General features: G+C 47.8%; 5 protein-coding genes, 1 long non-coding RNA gene and 1 other non-coding gene across 8 annotated transcripts; 4 read left to right on the forward strand and 3 right to left on the reverse strand.

Moving 5' to 3' along the window:
- On the forward strand, positions 1,544-2,449 carry LOC110432798 (autophagy-related protein 18a-like). Its single transcript, XM_021453629.1, has 2 exons — positions 1,544-2,302; positions 2,417-2,449. The coding sequence occupies exons 1-2, from the start codon at positions 1,544-1,546 to the stop codon at positions 2,447-2,449; spliced, it is 792 nt and encodes a 263-aa protein (XP_021309304.1).
- LOC8078525 (autophagy-related protein 18a) lies at positions 2,556-3,791 on the forward strand. The gene is made up of 2 exons (XM_021453630.1): positions 2,556-3,329; positions 3,519-3,791. Exons 1-2 carry the CDS (start codon positions 2,556-2,558, stop codon positions 3,789-3,791), a joined length of 1,047 nt encoding a protein of 348 aa, XP_021309305.1.
- TRNAG-CCC lies at positions 5,650-5,720 on the reverse strand. The gene has a single exon. It is a non-coding gene; the product is annotated as a tRNA-Gly (tRNA).
- LOC8078527 (flowering-promoting factor 1-like protein 5) lies at positions 10,322-11,437 on the forward strand. The gene has a single exon (XM_021454444.1). The coding sequence runs from the start codon at positions 10,635-10,637 to the stop codon at positions 10,950-10,952; it is 318 nt and encodes a 105-aa protein (XP_021310119.1). The 5' UTR covers positions 10,322-10,634; the 3' UTR covers positions 10,953-11,437.
- On the forward strand, positions 11,788-14,020 carry LOC8078528. Of its 2 annotated transcripts, none has more exons than XM_021454443.1 (7): positions 11,788-12,660; positions 12,785-12,823; positions 12,921-12,974; positions 13,134-13,187; positions 13,323-13,376; positions 13,453-13,527; positions 13,618-14,020. In XM_021454443.1, the coding sequence occupies exons 1-7, from the start codon at positions 12,319-12,321 to the stop codon at positions 13,714-13,716; spliced, it is 717 nt and encodes a 238-aa protein (XP_021310118.1). In that variant the 5' UTR covers positions 11,788-12,318; the 3' UTR covers positions 13,717-14,020. The 2 variants fall into 2 exon arrangements, with proteins under 2 accessions (XP_021310118.1, XP_002461184.2); XM_002461139.2 differs by having other exon boundaries at positions 11,887-12,660; positions 13,453-13,524.
- Positions 12,079-13,286, reverse strand: LOC110432999. The gene is made up of 2 exons (XR_002450355.1): positions 13,071-13,286; positions 12,079-12,989 (listed from the first exon to the last, which is right to left on the reverse strand). It is a non-coding gene; the product is annotated as an uncharacterized LOC110432999 (long non-coding RNA).
- Positions 13,890-16,011, reverse strand: LOC8078529 (pentatricopeptide repeat-containing protein At2g32630). The gene has a single exon (XM_002463322.2). The coding sequence runs from the start codon at positions 15,969-15,971 to the stop codon at positions 14,340-14,342; it is 1,632 nt and encodes a 543-aa protein (XP_002463367.1). The 5' UTR covers positions 15,972-16,011; the 3' UTR covers positions 13,890-14,339.

The raw sequence follows: 17,097 nt of genomic DNA on the forward strand, positions 1-17,097 counted from the left end.
CTCTGCAACTATACTTGTTTGCTGCACGTTTTCAGTTATATGATTAAGAGCATCTTGGCATATTGTCATTTGTCAAGAACCCCAAATTTTGAAAACATGTGTGTGCAATATGTCATTAATTTACATGGATTTTTGTCTATAACCTGCTTAGCAAAGTTGCCGGGAGAGTCCCTCTTCCTGAGGACCGATGTGACAGTCCCTCTTCCTGGATTTGCGTAGTGAACATGTTGCATCCCATCATTCGTTCGCTTCAGCCACTCCTAGCGGAGCCGTAGGATGAAGCCAGTTATGCGCAAATCTAGGACGCCCAGCCCCCCTAGGGCCAAGGAGCACAAACAACGTTCTAGAACACCTTGCAGCGGCTGCCTAATGTCATGCACGTTCGGCGTTCCCTACCACAGGAATGCTTTGCGGGCACTTGTCTCCTTGATTGCCCAATTAGAGAGGTTGATTGCCCAATTTGAGAGGTAGAGGGCAATGGATATATGCACGAAGCCAAAAAAAAAAAATTAGGAGTGCTGAACAAAAATGTTACATCAACTTTAATCTACTATAACCTCTTGTAATAAAAACATCGATCAACGATAAAATTTATAAAATATATATAAAAAATAAAAATCTCAAGTCATCGTACCCAAAGCTCCACGTACTATCCCAATAGCGGTAGGGGGCTAGAGCCCCCAGCCTTCGTCCCTCTGTGCACTGGGATAGATGATACTATGACTTTGGGGAGGGGAGCAACGCTCTGCCAGCATCGGAGTACTTATGCCCTCCAATGACATTGGTGGAGGGCACAGGGCAGCATGTTCATGCCAGCGACATCACCGCAAGCTATCTTCTTCAACCAGTATTAGCTTGGCCTTCTAGGGCTTTGCTTTCTCAAGCACCTGAACCGAACATCATCTCGACAGCACCACTTAGCCCGGGGATCACCGAGTCTGCAGTCGTCCGATTCGGCTCACGTTTGGTCGCTGCCGGCATGCTAGCTAGCCTTACACGTGATGTAAGGGCGGGCGCCGCCTTAGCCCACACTCCGATCCGGTTGCTGCGAGGTCTCCGATCCGATCCGGTTGCTACGAGCGAGGCCGTGTTGGCCGACGACGGCCCGGGCAGGGCAAAATTTCTCACACGTACCTATGCACTCCGATCCAATTCCAGCCTTTGGATCAAGATGATCAAACCGAAACAGTTAAGATTCGTCTCGCGATACTTGTTTGATACTATTTATAATAACTATTAGTTAATTTATTTTAAATTATAAGACGTTTAACTTTTTTAATATCAAATTTAACCACTTGTTTTATTAAAAAATTTGTACAAAATATATCACTTTTTTTTATTGTAACTTGCTTTATTAATAAAAATTCTTTAAAATGACTTAAATTTAACTATATTTATATAAATATTTTAAATAAAACTAGTGGTTAAATTTGAGATTAAAAAAATAAATATTTTATAATTTGGGACGAAGAAAGTATATATACTAGTTACAAGCTAGCGTTGTCGTAGAGGTCTTCGACAACAGCACGATCGATAGATGACAATGTCGGCGTCTTCCTCTGCCGCCGCTGCCGAGGCCGAGCTGCTGGTGCACGCCGCGTTCAACAGCACCGCCACCCACTTCGTCGCGGCCACGGCGTCAGGCATCCGCGTATTCTCCTGCACCCCGCTGAAGCACGTGTTCAGCAAGGGCTTCGTGCCGTCCCCGGACGCCGGTTCCCGGTCCCGGGTGATCACCGCCGACCTGGCTCCCTCCGGCACGCTCGCCGCCGTCGTGTTCAGGCCGGATCCCTCGGCCGCCGCACCCAGCGACGCCGACGACGAGGGCGACAGGATCAGGTACTGCAGCGTCGGCCTGCGCGGGCACTTGCTGCGCGACGACGACATAAGCATAAACTCCTCCACGTCCTCCTCGTGCCGCGTCCGCGCCGTCCGCCACGAGGGCGGCCACGTCCTCGTCGCCGGCGACGGCAAAACGGCGCTCCACGGCACGTCGTCGGGGCGCGCCTTGAAGCAGTGCCTCGAGGTGGACACGGGGCCTAACCCGCTCGGGGTGTGCGCGCTGGCGGAGGTGCGCGGCGGCAAGCAGACGGTCGTGCTCGCCTCCCCGCGCCCGGCCAAGGGGCAGGTGCAGGTCTGCCGCCGGGGCAGCGGCGGCGGCCGCGGCGTCGACGTGCACGCGCATCGCTCCAGCATCGTCTGCGTCGCGCTGTCCCGCGACGGCAGGCTGCTCGCCACCGCCAGCTCCAAGGGCACCGTCGTCCGCATCTTCACCGTCGCCGACGGCAACAAGGTCAACGAGGTACGCTATATATATGCATGGCACACCCGCCAATTCGTTAGTCTTTTTTTTGTCCTCCAAAAAAATAAATCTTTTTTCGTTGAATCGTTAATCTTTTTGGGACACGTATTTTAGTTATCTATAATACATAATAAAAGAAAGCCATAAAATCTTAACTGACTTTTGGAATATTCACTTCTACGTATAATAACAACGCCCGCAACTTTGCCGCTGATTCCCTCTCGTCGAGAGAGAGAGGAAACTAACTAAAACAATGGCGTCCTCCGTCGCTAGTAGGACGTGGACGAGGCCGGCGCCGACGCTATCGCATCCTCTCGTGTACCTATCCTTTAGCCACGACGCGTCCTGCGTCATAGCGGCGGACGCCTCCACCGTGCACTGGCTCAGCTGCGACACCTTCAGTCTGCGCGGCCTTTACCAGGAGAGAGGCGCCAGCAGGGCCGTCGTCGCCGCCTGCGGGGACATGCTCAACGAGAAGGCGTCCACCTGCGCCGTCGTGACGACGATGACGCGCGCCGCCGCCCTCCCTGCTGGAGGCTCCGAGACGACGACGTTCGCCGTCCGGCGCTGGAGGCCAGGCTACCTGAACTACCACTGGCGCTACGACGAGTGGGCGACGGACATCGACGCCGGCGAGGTGCAGGCGGTTGGCGTCCACGGCGACAAGACGTTTCTCGTCCACGACGGCCGCGTGGACGTGTACGGGCCAGGCGGGGACCGCGGCGTGCATGTGCTTCTCCACCGGGTGGAGACGCGGCCGGGCGGCGGCACACGCACACCCCTCTGCGCCGCGTCGCGCGTCGCGCCGGTGGCGTTCGCGTGCGCTGCCGCGGAGGCCGGCGAGGTAAGCGTGGAGCGGTGGGCGGCGGCGGTGGACGGGTTCGCGCCGCTGTCGTCGTTCCGTGCGCACTCGTCGCGGCTTGGGTGCGTGGCCGTGTCCTGGGACGGCCGGTTCGTTGCCACGGCCAGCTTCAAGGGCACCATCGTGCGCGTCTTCCATGCCGCCGATGGCACGTTGCTTCGAGAGGTCAGATCGTCTCATAGTTTAGGAGAGACTAGCTAGATTTGATCACAGTGGCGGCGAATGTAGCCGAGAACATAATGGGGCCATCAGGGTCAAATTCATCATCAAAATAGTATTTTTACCCAAATGTTTCACAGATAAATAGCTACTGAATCTCATCAGGCACATTGTTCATGTCGTCGTTGGTTGCAGCTACGAAGAGGCGCTGACAGGGCAGACATCTGCAGCATGGCGTTCTCTCACGAGTCCAAGTGGCTTGCCGTCTCCAGCGACAAGGGGACGATCCACGTCTTCAGCGTCAACGTGAATGTGCCCTCGCCGTCGCCGGAACAGGAGGACAGCAACAAGCCTGACAGTCCCAATGCAGGCTCTGCACTGAATCTGAATGCCAAGCAAGGCTCGTCCTGGTCTTTCTTCAGCGGTACAACTTCTTTGCTCAACTCATCTATGTTAGATCGACTGTAGATAGAATGTGTCGTTTCTGCACTTTTTTTTTATGTAAATGTAAAGATGGTGCCTGGAACTCGAATACTTGCTGCAGGTTTCGTGCCAGGATATTTCAGGCAAGATGGCTCGCTTGCCAAATTTCGCTTGCGTGAAGGCGTCAAGTACGTGGTGGCCTTCAGCCACCATGAGCCAAACACCATCCTCGTCGTCGGCATGGATGGAAGGTGAGTCTCTTGAGACTAAGACTGCTCTCTGAATTGACATTTGGATGCTGTTTCTTCAGATAAACTAGCTTCTGATGCTTTCTGACTGTACCTTGTGCAGCTTCTACCGCTGTGAATTCGATCCGGTGAAAGGAGGTGACATGAAACAATTGGAGTACAGGAACTTCATGAAGATGAAATGATGGCGGACCGACAGATGACTATCATGTTGCCAATAATGGATGCTATTTGTAGTTTGTGCAATCTTCTGACTGGAATCTGGCATTCATCAGTGTGACCAAGACTCAAAGACCAATTTTTTATGGTTGTACTAGTACTAAAGTCAAAACATAAAGAAAACAAGTACTCACTCTATTCCAATTATAAGTCGTTTTGGTTCTTATAGATTGTTTTATTTTATCTACGTTGTTTTCCTGTATATAGAGATAAGTTTGGACATAGTTTATATGACCGTCTAAAACAAAGGTAACTTAGAAAATAAAACTCTACTCGACATTCAATCAATACTATGTAAAATCAGGGCCGTCCAAGCACACGTCGTGTTCATGGCCGACGTCCCGCTCGGGTTCGGCGTCGCTGCGAGGTCCGCGCAGGACTGCAGGAAGGCCGATACCAATGCCGTCGTCGTGCTGCACCAGGTGGACGCCGGGGAGTACCTCCGCAAGGGGGAGGAGCTCATGTGAGGTGAGCACAGAGGCTTGGCTGATTAGAGTGAATTGATTACGGAAGATTGTGCCTTGCTGTTGTGTTCCATGGCTTGAGGCATATATCTATGTACTGAATGATTAATTGCTGGCATGGTTATGAGATGTAATGATCGCTATCGCCAGATTTCATCTTTGTTTTTGCTGATAGCTGTTGTTTTATGAGTAAATCCAATGGTAGTTTTTGGATCAGATTACTTGCTGATCACGTGGAATTGATCAATCAAAGTATAGTTTGTAGAAAAATAACTGTGTCGAATGGTTGCTTTGGCATTCGATAGTAAGCTGTTTATAACGTGAGAAATTTGACAGCACAGAGATAGCCCGGTTGACTGAAGGAATGTGTCAATACTCAATAGACTTCAAACCAATTGGAAGGCAGGAGTTCAGGATGAATAAGATGAATGGACAAGGAATGTTATGTCCTATTGTTCTGTCCAAGGCTTCATGTGCATGTGTATTGATGCACACTGAATGGACAGGAAAAGTGGAAAACTGTTAACATTGGTTGAGGTGATTTTTTTTTTTCGAAAGACGGCAAAAAATTTTTGCTGGATTTTTATTAGACGAGTAAGAAAAAAAAAGAACAAAAAGATACAAATGATTGAGGTGAATTTGAATTTTTTAGATAAACCACCGCTTGTCTTTCTCTGTAGTGGAACTGTTGAAATGCACTGCTATGTGAAGCTGATGCTATATGTTGTCAGGTTGTTAGCCCTAGACCAAGGCAAAGGCAAGGCCATCCGCCATCCCCCACCCGGTGTAAAAGCATCTGTTTCACTTTCACTGTATCACTGTTTGTCCAGGGAATATCGACTGAGGAAAAGTAAAATCATGGCTCTTGGAAAAAGCAAAAACAAAAATTGTCTAGGAATACCCACTCAGGAAATGTGAGACCATGGCGCTTGCCAAAAGCAAATTTATTTATATAAAAAAGACGTTGTTGAGTGCGCATCCGGGGAATCGAACCCCGGTCAGTACCGTGGGAGGGTACTATGATACCACTACACCAGATGCGCTTAATTGCTCTAATCAGTATTTTATACGTAATTTAACGGAGCTAAACAGAAATTCACCTTTGCATGAAGATTCAGGCTTACCTTTACCACGGTCACTCATCTTAGGTACCACGTACTACCAGACTAGCCGGGAAATCTGGGGGCAAGAATCAAACGGCCTGCATTTCTGATCTGATCTGGTCTTCAGATGCTCCCAGTCGTTGCCAGTTGGCAGCCAAATGGACGACGTGCATGGCAGATTGGCAGGTTGCACCCACCACAACCGCCACACCCCGAAGCGGAAAGGCGGGGAGCAGCCACCATTCGGGGCGGCGCCCCGACAGCGCGGGGGGCAGCAAAGCTGCGGCGGCACCGGCAGCAGGGCACGGCGTGGGGGAACGCGGGCCACGTGAAGGGCCCCGACGCGCGATGCGCCTCCACGTGACGGCCCTCGTGCCTTCCGGGGCCCCTGTCTGTCTGTCTGTGCACCCCACGGCACGCAGGCCTGCTTTGCGCGCTGCATATTCTGCCGTGGGCCCGCGGCCCGTGTGGATGATGATTTCCTTTCCGTATTGCCGCGACGCGACGTCCGCTGGTGGATCTGACTGAATGAATGGATCGCCCGCGCCTGCCTTTTCTTTTATTCTTTTCTCTCTCCGCAATGATATAAATATATATACTCCTATATATATATCCTGTGCAGCGACGGCGATGCCGGTGCTATTCCGTGACGGAAAGATATGTATGCAAATGCAATGGACAATTGCACTTGGACGTGGTGTTAGTGATTGGAGATCAACAAGGGAATCTCTATCCCAGCGGCAATCCCGGACATTCAGAACTAACCTCCACGAACTTTCCAGATGCTTTGTGTGAACCTTTTATCCTCTATACTTCCTGTGTCTTAAAAAAAACAACTCCATGTTTGAGGCCAATTAAACTTTTTTTATGATGAAAGAAAAATTATATTATATGATAGCTGAGTACATCAAACACGTTACAGGCACTTTTGATTACAATATATTACTCACGCTATGTAAAGCACAACTCAAAACCTAACCTGTTAGATGCTTTGCAGTATAGCTGACCGCATAGACAAACACTCGGCAATTGACCTGAGAACAAATGACCAACGAACAACGGCCAACATTCCACTAGGCGGAATTGAGAAACTTCTTTCTTTCCGGTGTCGTCCTTCTTCTTCTTTCTGCCACCGAAGAGTGAGGATGACTAATCTGAAAATTATTCTCCCTAGTTCTTTATTGTGGCTAGATCTACCACAATAAAACGGAGAAGAGACTGGAGAAAATTATTCCATAGCGGCGACATCGTCTCCGCCTTGATGCCGCCGTCCGGAAACAAAAGTCTCCATGTCGTCATGCCGATGAAGATGCTGACGCCGAAGTTGTCGTCCTTATCTTCAACGGAGCCGCTATGAAGAAGCCGATTCCACATCTCTCCTTCACCGTCGCCAGAGAGGAGAAGGAGAACATAAAACTCCAATACCAAAAAATTTAGCATGGAGGGATACTAATTCTAGACTCGATCTATTAAAGAAAAACTTATTAGAAACAATGGATCCCCACTCCCTTCAACCTCCGGCGAGATACCGAAGGGGAAGAGAGGGGGACCAGCGACGGTGGACGACAGGAGCTGCGACGACGGCGGCGGCGGCGCTAGGGCAGAAAACGGGCGAGCCAGAGTTGTTGCAGACCATCCGCTCCAAACTTTTTTAAACTTGATCAAAACTTTTCTTCAATACGCAAAAGATTGGCATATCTTTATTACAATCGGCTCTGTCCTCCCTAGCATATATTCTTTTACTTAATGCAGTTAGATATGCGTTGATCGAGAACCTGCAAATGTATTGATGTGTAGTAACAACTCCTGCTCCCTTTTATTTCAAAAGGTATTTTGTTTTACATTTGTACGCAAGAGGATAAGTAAGTACATCAAATGACCTATAAAAGCATGAACAGAAGAGGATGAAGATACGTCGTAGAAGCTCTAAAACAGCCTATGTGTATAGAATGGTAGAGAGAACGTACGGCCGGTTTGTGGAGTATCAAATTGTTGTTTGTTAGGCCAATAACATAATTGTTTGTTTTGTTTTTGTTCATGAGTATAGGCCCAAAATATGAATATGGTTTCTTACTTTAGAGTACGAAGATATATATCTTTCTTTTGAACTATATTCCAAGTGTCCTAAAAATATCCTATGGAACACTCATTTAATATTCACGCACATGCGTGTTTTTCCACTCATTTAATATGCATGATGCAATTTACAGGGACTAAGGAGTAGCTTAATCGAGAGTTATGAGAGTCCTGTCTTGAGCAGTACTAATGTGTGTGTGATTAGTCAAGTCCGAGCTTGAAGAAACGTTCTTCTTTGTTCTTGATTTATTTATTCCCTCTGTTGCTGTCTCACTAGAAAAGTCTACTTGCTTTTTCCGTCCCCAAGTTGCTGATTCCTGAGTTGAGGTCTCGAGTAGTTACAAGTGGAATATGTTGTGGAAATTGGAAAGGCATACTATGTGCCGAATCCCTTTGTACAACACATGTTGCTGTCACATAGATGCGACGTAGATAAACGTTTGTGATATCCCCCCACCCCAAACAAACAAAAAATGGCCACAAAAAACTGTACACTTATCGCGCGCAGCTTGACAGTAACGGTAATGCCACTAAATTCATTTCTACTAAAACGTAGAAGCTGGGTCGAATAGGTTATTTGATAGCTCTTTTCCTCCATTTATGCAAAATTTCTCATGGAAGCAATTATCTAACCGCTCTACTAAGAGCAAATCCAAAAACTTGGCTAAAATTAGTAGACAAATTTTATTGTTTAGCTATTTTATAAAATGATAACTTTTTTAAAAAAAGAAAATATCCACAACAGCCTTGCTATCAGATAGCTAGTGTCAGCAGTTGGCTATATGTCTACATGTGGCCACTGAAAATCAAGGGATAAGCAACTTTCTATTTTACAAAACTAAATAGCACATCAGTTGGAGTCTATTTTTCTGTCATACAAATTCTAAAATAGCCTCCACAACAAGAATAACCAATTGCTCTAAACAGCACCTTATTCCGAGGACACAATTGACTTGCCCTATGAGGAGAGATTGAGAAATAGTATATTAATATATTAAAGACTCAAGTAGTTAAAATAGACATATCTCTTTTTTATTGAGTATAAATATGTCATATTGTTGAAAAAGATGCAGCATTTAGTGTGTTGATAAGTTTTGCTGCTAAAACTAGTTAACCAAGTCCAAGTGCTAACTCGAGAGAAACACTTGTCGCAACACCTATACATGATAGTTTTCTAGCTTGTGTTTTAGATGAGATGGATAATCCTATAAATAAGGTTTTTTTAGAGTCCAAGATCATCGAAATCGAAATTCAGAGTTAAAACTTATGAATGTTCTAGAAATTCTAGGTCAAATCAGAATTTCGTTCAAGGTCGGAAATTCCCATGGAATTTCTAATCAAGGGGCTTCTGTTTGCATTTATTTTTTTCCAAATAGAAACCAGTCGATACCTATTGCTTCAATACTAACTTTCCACGTTGTCTAATCCTAACCAAAATTTCTATCCGATGCATAAAAATGCCCAAACAGCTAGTTTTGTGGGGTTTTGTATTTATATCGTCCCCTCAACCCCTCTCTCCTTAGAGCCTTTTGCATCCATTAGGAACACTCTCCTATATGTATTTAGAGCTCTCCCTACTCCCTCTTTACAAGACTGTTTGATTCTTGAGATCTAGAGAGTTGGCTTGAGAGTAACATAGAGCAATCCCATCCTTAAACACGAGGGGATTTTGTCAAGCATTTAGTGAAGTGTTTGTTATTGTTGGAGGTAAAGCTTCTTAGATGGAAAAGAGTTACCTGCTAAGCTCTCGTGCTTGTGGTGAGCAGCGGGAGGTTTATGAAAGCTAAGCGATGTGAAGCGAGGAAAATGGTTGAAAGATATATAGATCCCTTGGGAGTTCCTCAACAGAGGTGTAGGATTTATTAAGGTGAACTCGAACTTTGGTAAACGAAATAGGTGTCTCCTTTACTTGTCCTTGTATTCTTATTGTTCAAGTATACTTTTGACCAAATATATAGAGAAATTTGCTAGTATTTATGATATCAAATGAGTTTACTATGAAAATATATAACATGATAACAATGAGCGATACGCATTCAGTAATATAAAAATTGGTATTCTTGAGTATAAATTAATTTGGGCCAACTTTAGATAATTTGACTTACAATAAAACTAAAATGTTAAGTTTTTTAGATAGAGGAAGTAACTTTTACTATTATATATCTAGATAGTTAGAATGACTTGTAATTATATATGGGTGCCGATGATATGACATATATATGCGGAGCTTGCATGTAGTAGGAACAAAACGTATGTGCATACGTAATACTGAACAAGGAGGGATGGATCCGCGATGAAGCAAGCAGTAAAATGGGATCGAATCGAGTCACTTGCATGCATGGGTGGTGCAGAAGAACGAAGGAAGCATAAGCATCTTCTTTTGAGAAAAGTTGCGGAAGATGGATATGATGCATGGGTGTGTCCTCTCCAGTCTCCTGTAATAGCGGCGGCGTCGGCAATACCAATATGGGCACATAGTGGCTGGCTGGCATGCTTGCATGAAGCGATCCCAGACGGACGGCCACCCCTATCTCGATCGCATCTGCACCAGCAGAGAGAGACACAGCAAGCAAGTTCATGCTCTGCGCCGGCCGGCCGGCTGCCCGGGCCCTACTACTAGTAGACTGGTGGTGCAATCCGGCCGCCTATTTATAGGCACAGTCGTCAGACGGAACAGCAGCAGTGCCAGCAGGTAGCTAGCGGCATCACCGTGCAGTAGCAGTAGAGAGGCAGGCAACAAGGCAGGAACAGACCGCCGATATATAGGATCATCGATCGATGTCTGGGTCGGGCGCCGGCGTTTGGGTGTTCAAGAACGGCGTGATGCAGCTGGAGCAGCCGGCGGCGGCGAGCCGGAAGGCGCTGGTGTACGTGCCGACGAACGAGGTGGTGCGGTCGGTGGAGGCGCTGGAGCGGCGGCTGGGGACGCTGGGGTGGGAGCGCTACTACGAGAACCGAAGCATCGTGCAGCTCCACAAGCGCGACGGCGGCGCCGACCTCATCACCATCCCGCGCGACTTCGCCAACCTCCGCTCCACCCACATGTACGACGTCGTCGTCAAGAACCGCGACCACTTCAAGGTCGTCGACGCCTAATAAGCTCTACCAGCTAGCAGCTAGCTGCACCCATCCATCGTCCACGATCGATCTTCTTATCTCGCCAATTCGGCATGCATGCGTTGCGTGTGCCAGCAGTGTACAGCTGCTGATCGATATGCCTGCAGCAGTTATATAGCAAGTCTAGCTATATATACTGAATATATACGAACAAACATATGCATATACATATGTATGTGTGCAGAGTGCGTGTGTGTGTACGCAGGTACATATATATTGCTTTCGTTTGGCTTGGCTTAAATTAGTTGCACGTCTAAGATGAGTTTTTGTGTGTGTGAAAGTGAGAGATAAATACGTCTAATTAGAGGACGAGTTTGTGGGTGTGTGTGTGTGTGTGTGTGTGTGAGAGAGAGAGAGAGAGAGAGAAACTAAACTGCGCGCTAAATATTGTACTGATGTTGTGTTTGGTACTGTATATTGCCTTTTGGATTTTGTTTGTGTGAAATCAGGCCTTGTTTAGTTCACCCAAATGGAGAAAGTACTTTGGTTGACTTGCAATATATGCACCTCCAGAATCCAGATATAGGGAAAAAGAAAAACAAGCCAAACTGGCAACAGCGCATCAGAAACAATTGCTTGCATGCCGTACAACTAATAATTGTGGCATTTGCATTAACATCTGGGCGGTGTTTTAAGTCTGATGTGATCTACGACGTGGATTGAGCCGTCTATCCTGACCTCTTTTTTGTTTTCATTATTATATGCCAAGGATTTTTTTTTCATCGAGATTCCTAACACCATCTTTTTTTGGAAAAAATGAAAAAAAGTGACTTTATTGGCTATCACTGTTGATATGATTAGTAGGTTTCCGTCAAGCCAGCTTGCCGACGTATAAGCCTACAGAAAAAGGCTACATAGCCTACAAACCTTAGGCTAGCTAAGGCAGAGGATTCGGAAGATTGACAGAGATAGACACATAATTCCGTTAGGAAAGAACCAATTCAGCTCCCACTTGTCACTGTAACACGTATGCACGTCGTGTGTAATGTTTTCACGTGACGCGCCCATCCTTTTCCCAGATTTTTATTTTTTAAAAAATGACATGGCAAAAAAATCTTGTTCTTTTTTTAAAAAAAAATCAACGGTAGGAGCACTATCATATCACTTAAGAAGGGCAAATATAAATTATTATAAACCCGACTTGGAGGCAAATCCTTGGTACCTCGCTAAAAATGCCTCAAACTCACCTAGCTAGAGAATAGACGGCACCATCTAGGATCTGTGAACACTGTCAGCTAAGGCAGCAGCACTGTGAGATCCATTTTCAGACGACAATCCGATTGGTTCATGCGTCCGTGATCATCATCATGCAATTTAATTCCCAGAGGTTGATCATAGCACACGCATGTACTCACCGGAGATAGGTAGCCGTGCGACGATCGAGACGTTCTCACGCAAAGGCACCGCGCCATTGGAGGCGGAGAACAGCAGCTGCCTGCCACTGCCACCGGCGGGAGAGCAAGAAAACAACAAGCCACCTGACCCACCTACCAACCCGACAGCCTTGCTTTCCATTGCAGACAAACAAATACTACTAGCCCTGCCTCCAGGTTCGATCCGGTGGCGGGGCCCACTCTGCAGACATCGCCAATCAAGATCAACCAACCGGATGGCCGCCGAGACGACCGACCTGGCGCCACCGTCTCCTCCGCCGCCGGTGGCACCCACTGCCGCGCCAAGCCGTCCGGTACGCACGGTCAATTGCTTCTTGGGTGATGGAATCTACAATTCTGAATTCTGATCGGTTCTTGGCAAGTCTAGGCCCCGCCCAGTTGGCTTGTGCTCATCGCGTTCTGGTTCTTCACTTGCAGAGACTGTCGGGGTTCGAGCAGCTGGACGGGCGAGTCAAGGTGATTCAGAGGGCGCAGTGCCACTGGGTTCTTCGCAGCAACAGGAGCAGAGTTTTGGGCGAGTTGGGTTGATCCTTGTGCTTCTGTTGTGTTGCAGGAGCTGACCTCGTCGCAGGCGGAGTTGCTGGAGAGGATCCAGAAGCTGAAACAGGTGCGTATATATGGACTGTCCAACCAAATGCAGATTAGGGCTCCTGCAATTAATTAGCTGTGGTGACAAAACAAACGAGTTCAGAAAGTAGAGAACCTTGGATTTGGGAATTTGGTTGCTTCGATGATCAGACGCTGATGAGATGCACCTCTGTTTCAGGAGGTGCAGAACTGGCGTTCCAACATAGAGACGCAGGTCAAGACATGCCAGAATGTGAGTTCTGCCCTGTCCTTTCTTCCTCACCTTGGAAATTTCAGAATTCATAATAATGCTACTTGTAGCACTGAATATCATACCAGACGGAAACGGTGACATATCCGGCGCCAGTAATTGGATTGTGTTATACAGGAACTCCAGGGTCTGAAGAAAGGACTCGACTCTGAAGTGGAACAGCTGAAATCGGTATGCCCTCTTTCTGATGACTTTTTTATGGTATTGTCTCTAGGAGCAGCACACCATCCTGTTGTTTTGCTTATAGGAAATGAAGGCGATGAGGTCTGCAATCCAGGAAGAGAAGGGCAATCTACCTGCACAAATTACAAGTTTAGAGGTGGTTAGTTTTATATGAGAAAAATCTCTGTGATAATGCTCTACTGAGCCACGCTGTTGCACAACAAACTACAATAATTTCCTTGTTTTGTAGAGCAATGACGATACAGAACAAGCCTGGCAGACCCAAGACCAAGTACTGAAGGTTACTACTGATGCTAGTATGGAAGATCAAACAGCAACACAAGCGTGAATCAGTGCTTCCTTGCAGAGGTGAAGGCTGTTCTGCTGGATAGTCAGCTCCTTTCAATGAATCAAAAAGGGCTGGCAGATACACTGAATCACATGAAGTAAATATTATTTTTGAATCCATACCAGCAAGTTTCCAAGTGCAAATATCTCTATTCTCTATAACAGTGACAGCAAATTGAAGTGTAACATTTCAGACCAATCTTGTCAAATGATACATTACATGTACAAGAACTGTTTGTTTTGTAACAATTCCATTACTACTATTACAAATTCTAATTTTAAATAAAGTCTGCACAACTGGCTCAGGTTCTCGTGTTCTACACATGCTTGAAATAAAATATATATATATATTACCCGATGAGGATCTGAAATCTGGAGGATGACCATGTAGTATTGCACGTCAACATGTAAACATTTCTGCTATTTTGCTGCTTCACCATGTAGTATTTCTGCTTCATCACGGCTGAGAGATCACCTTATGTCATTTGCAACAGTCTAGTACTCCATCCCACCTTGTAAATTGACTAACATTATGCAAATAATGCTGGACTATCGACCTCTTCAGTTGCTTCAGGGCAACTTATTTCATAAGCTTAGGTTGCTTTCCCTTAAAAACAAAGCTGCCTAGGAAACCTTAATTTGTTTGTGGTGAATATCTTTCCGGTTATCTGTGTGAAGACTTCCTACAAGAGCCGAATATAGGGAGTCATCTGGAGTCAATCCAGCTTTCAACATATCATCATACAACTGGAACGCTTCCTCTGATCTCCCTTCCTTTGCCAGACCTGATATCAGAGCTGTATATGCCACGACATTAGGTTCGGTTCCCCTATGCTTCATCTCTTCAAACAGCTTCAGTGCCACGTCCACCTTCCCGTTGACACAGTGCCCATGAACTAGCGATGCATAAGTATATACATCTGGAACAAGCCCTTTCTTCTCCATCTCCTTTCTGAACCTCTCAGCCTCGCGGATGCTCCCCTTCTTGATGTACCCATCCATCATAACATTGTAGGTCACAACACTGGGCATTGCCCCTTTCCCTGCCATTTCTCGGAACAGCCTTCTAGCCTCCACCATGTCACCTTCCTTGCAATGTATGCTGATCAATGTGGTGTAGGTGACATAATTTGGCGGGACACCCTTCTCGATCATGATATGCAATAGAGTCTTGGCCTCAGCCATTCTATTCACCCTGCACAGTCCACAGGCTAGTGTGTTGTATGTGTAGACATCCAGTTCGATGCCCATTTTCTCCATGGCCGCCTTTACTTTAAGAGCATTGTCCACCATCCCTTGACGACAATAGCCATCAATCATCGTATTGAAAATAATCTGGTTATGCCCTACACCTCGCCCTTGCATGTCTGCCAGCAACATCTCTGCAGCCTCCATCTGCCCAATCTTGCAGAACCCGTTGATCAATACGCCATATGTACGCTCGTTCGGCTCAATGCCATTGCCAACACATTCATCAAAAACCTCAGAGGCCCTCCGCACATTCCCTGCTCGGCAGTACGCATTGATGACAGCTGTGTACAAGTACACATCCCCCGCAACATTCTTTGCCTTCATCTCATCAACCACAGCTTCAACCTTGCTGATATCCCCGGCCGTGGACAAACTATCCACCAGGATCGTATACGTCCCAACCGTCGCCTCAATGCCTCCATTTTCCATGATCTCCAGCAGCTCCTGGACACGCGCGTCATCCTTTCGGCGCACGTAGCAGTCAAGCAGCGAGTTGTAGCACAGCGCATTCAGCCTCACGCCGTGGCGAGGCATTTCGTCGAGCAGCGCGCGGGCGTCATCCACGCGCCCCGACTTACAGAACCCGTCGACGACGACGGACGCGGCGAGCGGCGATACGGAGCCCGGGCACGAGCCGAGAGCACGCGTCAGGATAGCCGCGGCGTCCGCGAGCTGGCCGGCGCGGCGGAGCGAGAGGAGCGAGGACGTGAGGGATCGCGGGTCGAGGCGGCCGAGGCGGGCCACGGCGGCGTCGAGCGCCTCAGCAGCGCGGTCTCCCGCGCCCGCGTCCGCGTACGCGCGGAAGAGCATGTCGTGGAACGCCGCCACGGCGTGCGGCGGCGCGCCGCGCGGGAGGGACTTGGCGGCGAGGTCCAGGAACGGCACCGCCAGGAGGCGCGGCGTGAGCAGGGACGGGAGCGCGGACTTGGCGGCCGCGAAGCGCCGCGCGGTCAGGAGCGACGCGAAGGCGGCGAGTGTCGGTGCGGCGGAGGCGGACGGCGCCATCGCGTCGCGTCGGCGGGGCAGGAGAGACGACAGACAGAGAGAGACAGAGCGGCCGGAGAGCGGGGCGCGGAGGCTTGGGTCGTTTTGGGTGGACGGCGTGGCGGGCTGCCGGGTTCTGAATTTTCTGATGGGCTCGGCCTGATTGGTTGGTTCATTGGGCTGGGCCTTTAAAAGATTTGGTTAGTGGAGTGGGCTTAACAGTGGGCTCTAACGAGGCAAACCATCCGTGAACACATTAACATCCTCTGATCTCATCTCAAACAGAACCGGTGCGACAAGAGAGAGATAAAAATGCGTTTCTGCAACACAAAAAAAAATGCGGACAATTCAAAAAAAAAAACGGAAGTAATAAAATTTTCACGTGGCGTAACCGCCGTTCACGAGCTGCACAGCACAGGCGCGACCAACAGGCAGTTTCCACAGAGCAGAGCACGATGAAAAGTGGCCGCCTGGGGCAGGATGTGACGCGGCCATGGCCGGAGTCCCCCGGAGTCTCCGTACGCGCACAGGGCGCCTCGCCTGCCGCGTCCCTGCGACGCCGCTCGTGCGCTGCCGGTACGGACGGCGCCCCTCGGCGGCGACAGACATGACGGCGCCTGCTCGCCCGATGACAATGACCGGTGCATATCATGTACACGTCCGTGTCCGTGCACAGTGCGTTACAGGCCTTGTTTAGATATACTCAAAAACCCAAAACTTTACAAGAATCTTCATCGCATCGAATCTTGCGGCACATGCATGGAGTATTAAATATAGATAAAAATAAAAACTAATTACGCAGTTTGTCTGTAAATCGCGAGACGAATCTTTTAAGCCTAGTTACTCCATAATTGGACAATGTTTATCAAATAAAAACGAAAGTGCTATAGTGTCAAAATCCAAAAAAAATTTGCATCTAAACAAGCCCACAGTCTCCGTGCATGTGCATGTGCGTCCATCGCGCCTGCCTCGTGTGTTCATGCAATAGCAGGGCCGTCCGCAGTCCACTAGGGTCATGTTTAGTTTCGAAAAAATGAAAAGTTTTCGATACTATAGCACTTTCGTTTGTTTGTGACAAATATTATCAAATCATGGACTAACTAGGATTAAAAGATTCGTCTCGTGATTTACAGCTAAACTGTGTAAT

This window comes from Sorghum bicolor, chromosome 2 (assembly GCF_000003195.3).
Source record: "Sorghum bicolor cultivar BTx623 chromosome 2, Sorghum_bicolor_NCBIv3, whole genome shotgun sequence".
Classification (NCBI taxonomy): domain Eukaryota; kingdom Viridiplantae; phylum Streptophyta; class Magnoliopsida; order Poales; family Poaceae; genus Sorghum; species Sorghum bicolor.

Coding starts and splice junctions, on each gene's coding strand:
- LOC110432798 (XM_021453629.1), top strand. CDS start 1,544: ATGTCGGCGTCTTCCTCTGCCGCCGCTGCCGAGGCCGAGCTGCTGGTG. Junction 2,303..2,416: donor ACGGCAACAAGGTCAACGAG/GTACGCTATATA, acceptor CACGTATTTTAG/TTATCTATAATACATAATAA.
- LOC8078525 (XM_021453630.1), top strand. CDS start 2,556: ATGGCGTCCTCCGTCGCTAGTAGGACGTGGACGAGGCCGGCGCCGACG. Junction 3,330..3,518: donor ATGGCACGTTGCTTCGAGAG/GTCAGATCGTCT, acceptor CGTTGGTTGCAG/CTACGAAGAGGCGCTGACAG.
- LOC8078527 (XM_021454444.1), top strand. CDS start 10,635: ATGTCTGGGTCGGGCGCCGGCGTTTGGGTGTTCAAGAACGGCGTGATG.
- LOC8078528 (XM_021454443.1), top strand. CDS start 12,319: ATGTACTCACCGGAGATAGGTAGCCGTGCGACGATCGAGACGTTCTCA. Junction 12,975..13,133: donor GGATCCAGAAGCTGAAACAG/GTGCGTATATAT, acceptor CCTCTGTTTCAG/GAGGTGCAGAACTGGCGTTC. Junction 13,377..13,452: donor AAGTGGAACAGCTGAAATCG/GTATGCCCTCTT, acceptor TTTTGCTTATAG/GAAATGAAGGCGATGAGGTC.
- LOC8078529 (XM_002463322.2), bottom strand. CDS start 15,971: ATGGCGCCGTCCGCCTCCGCCGCACCGACACTCGCCGCCTTCGCGTCG.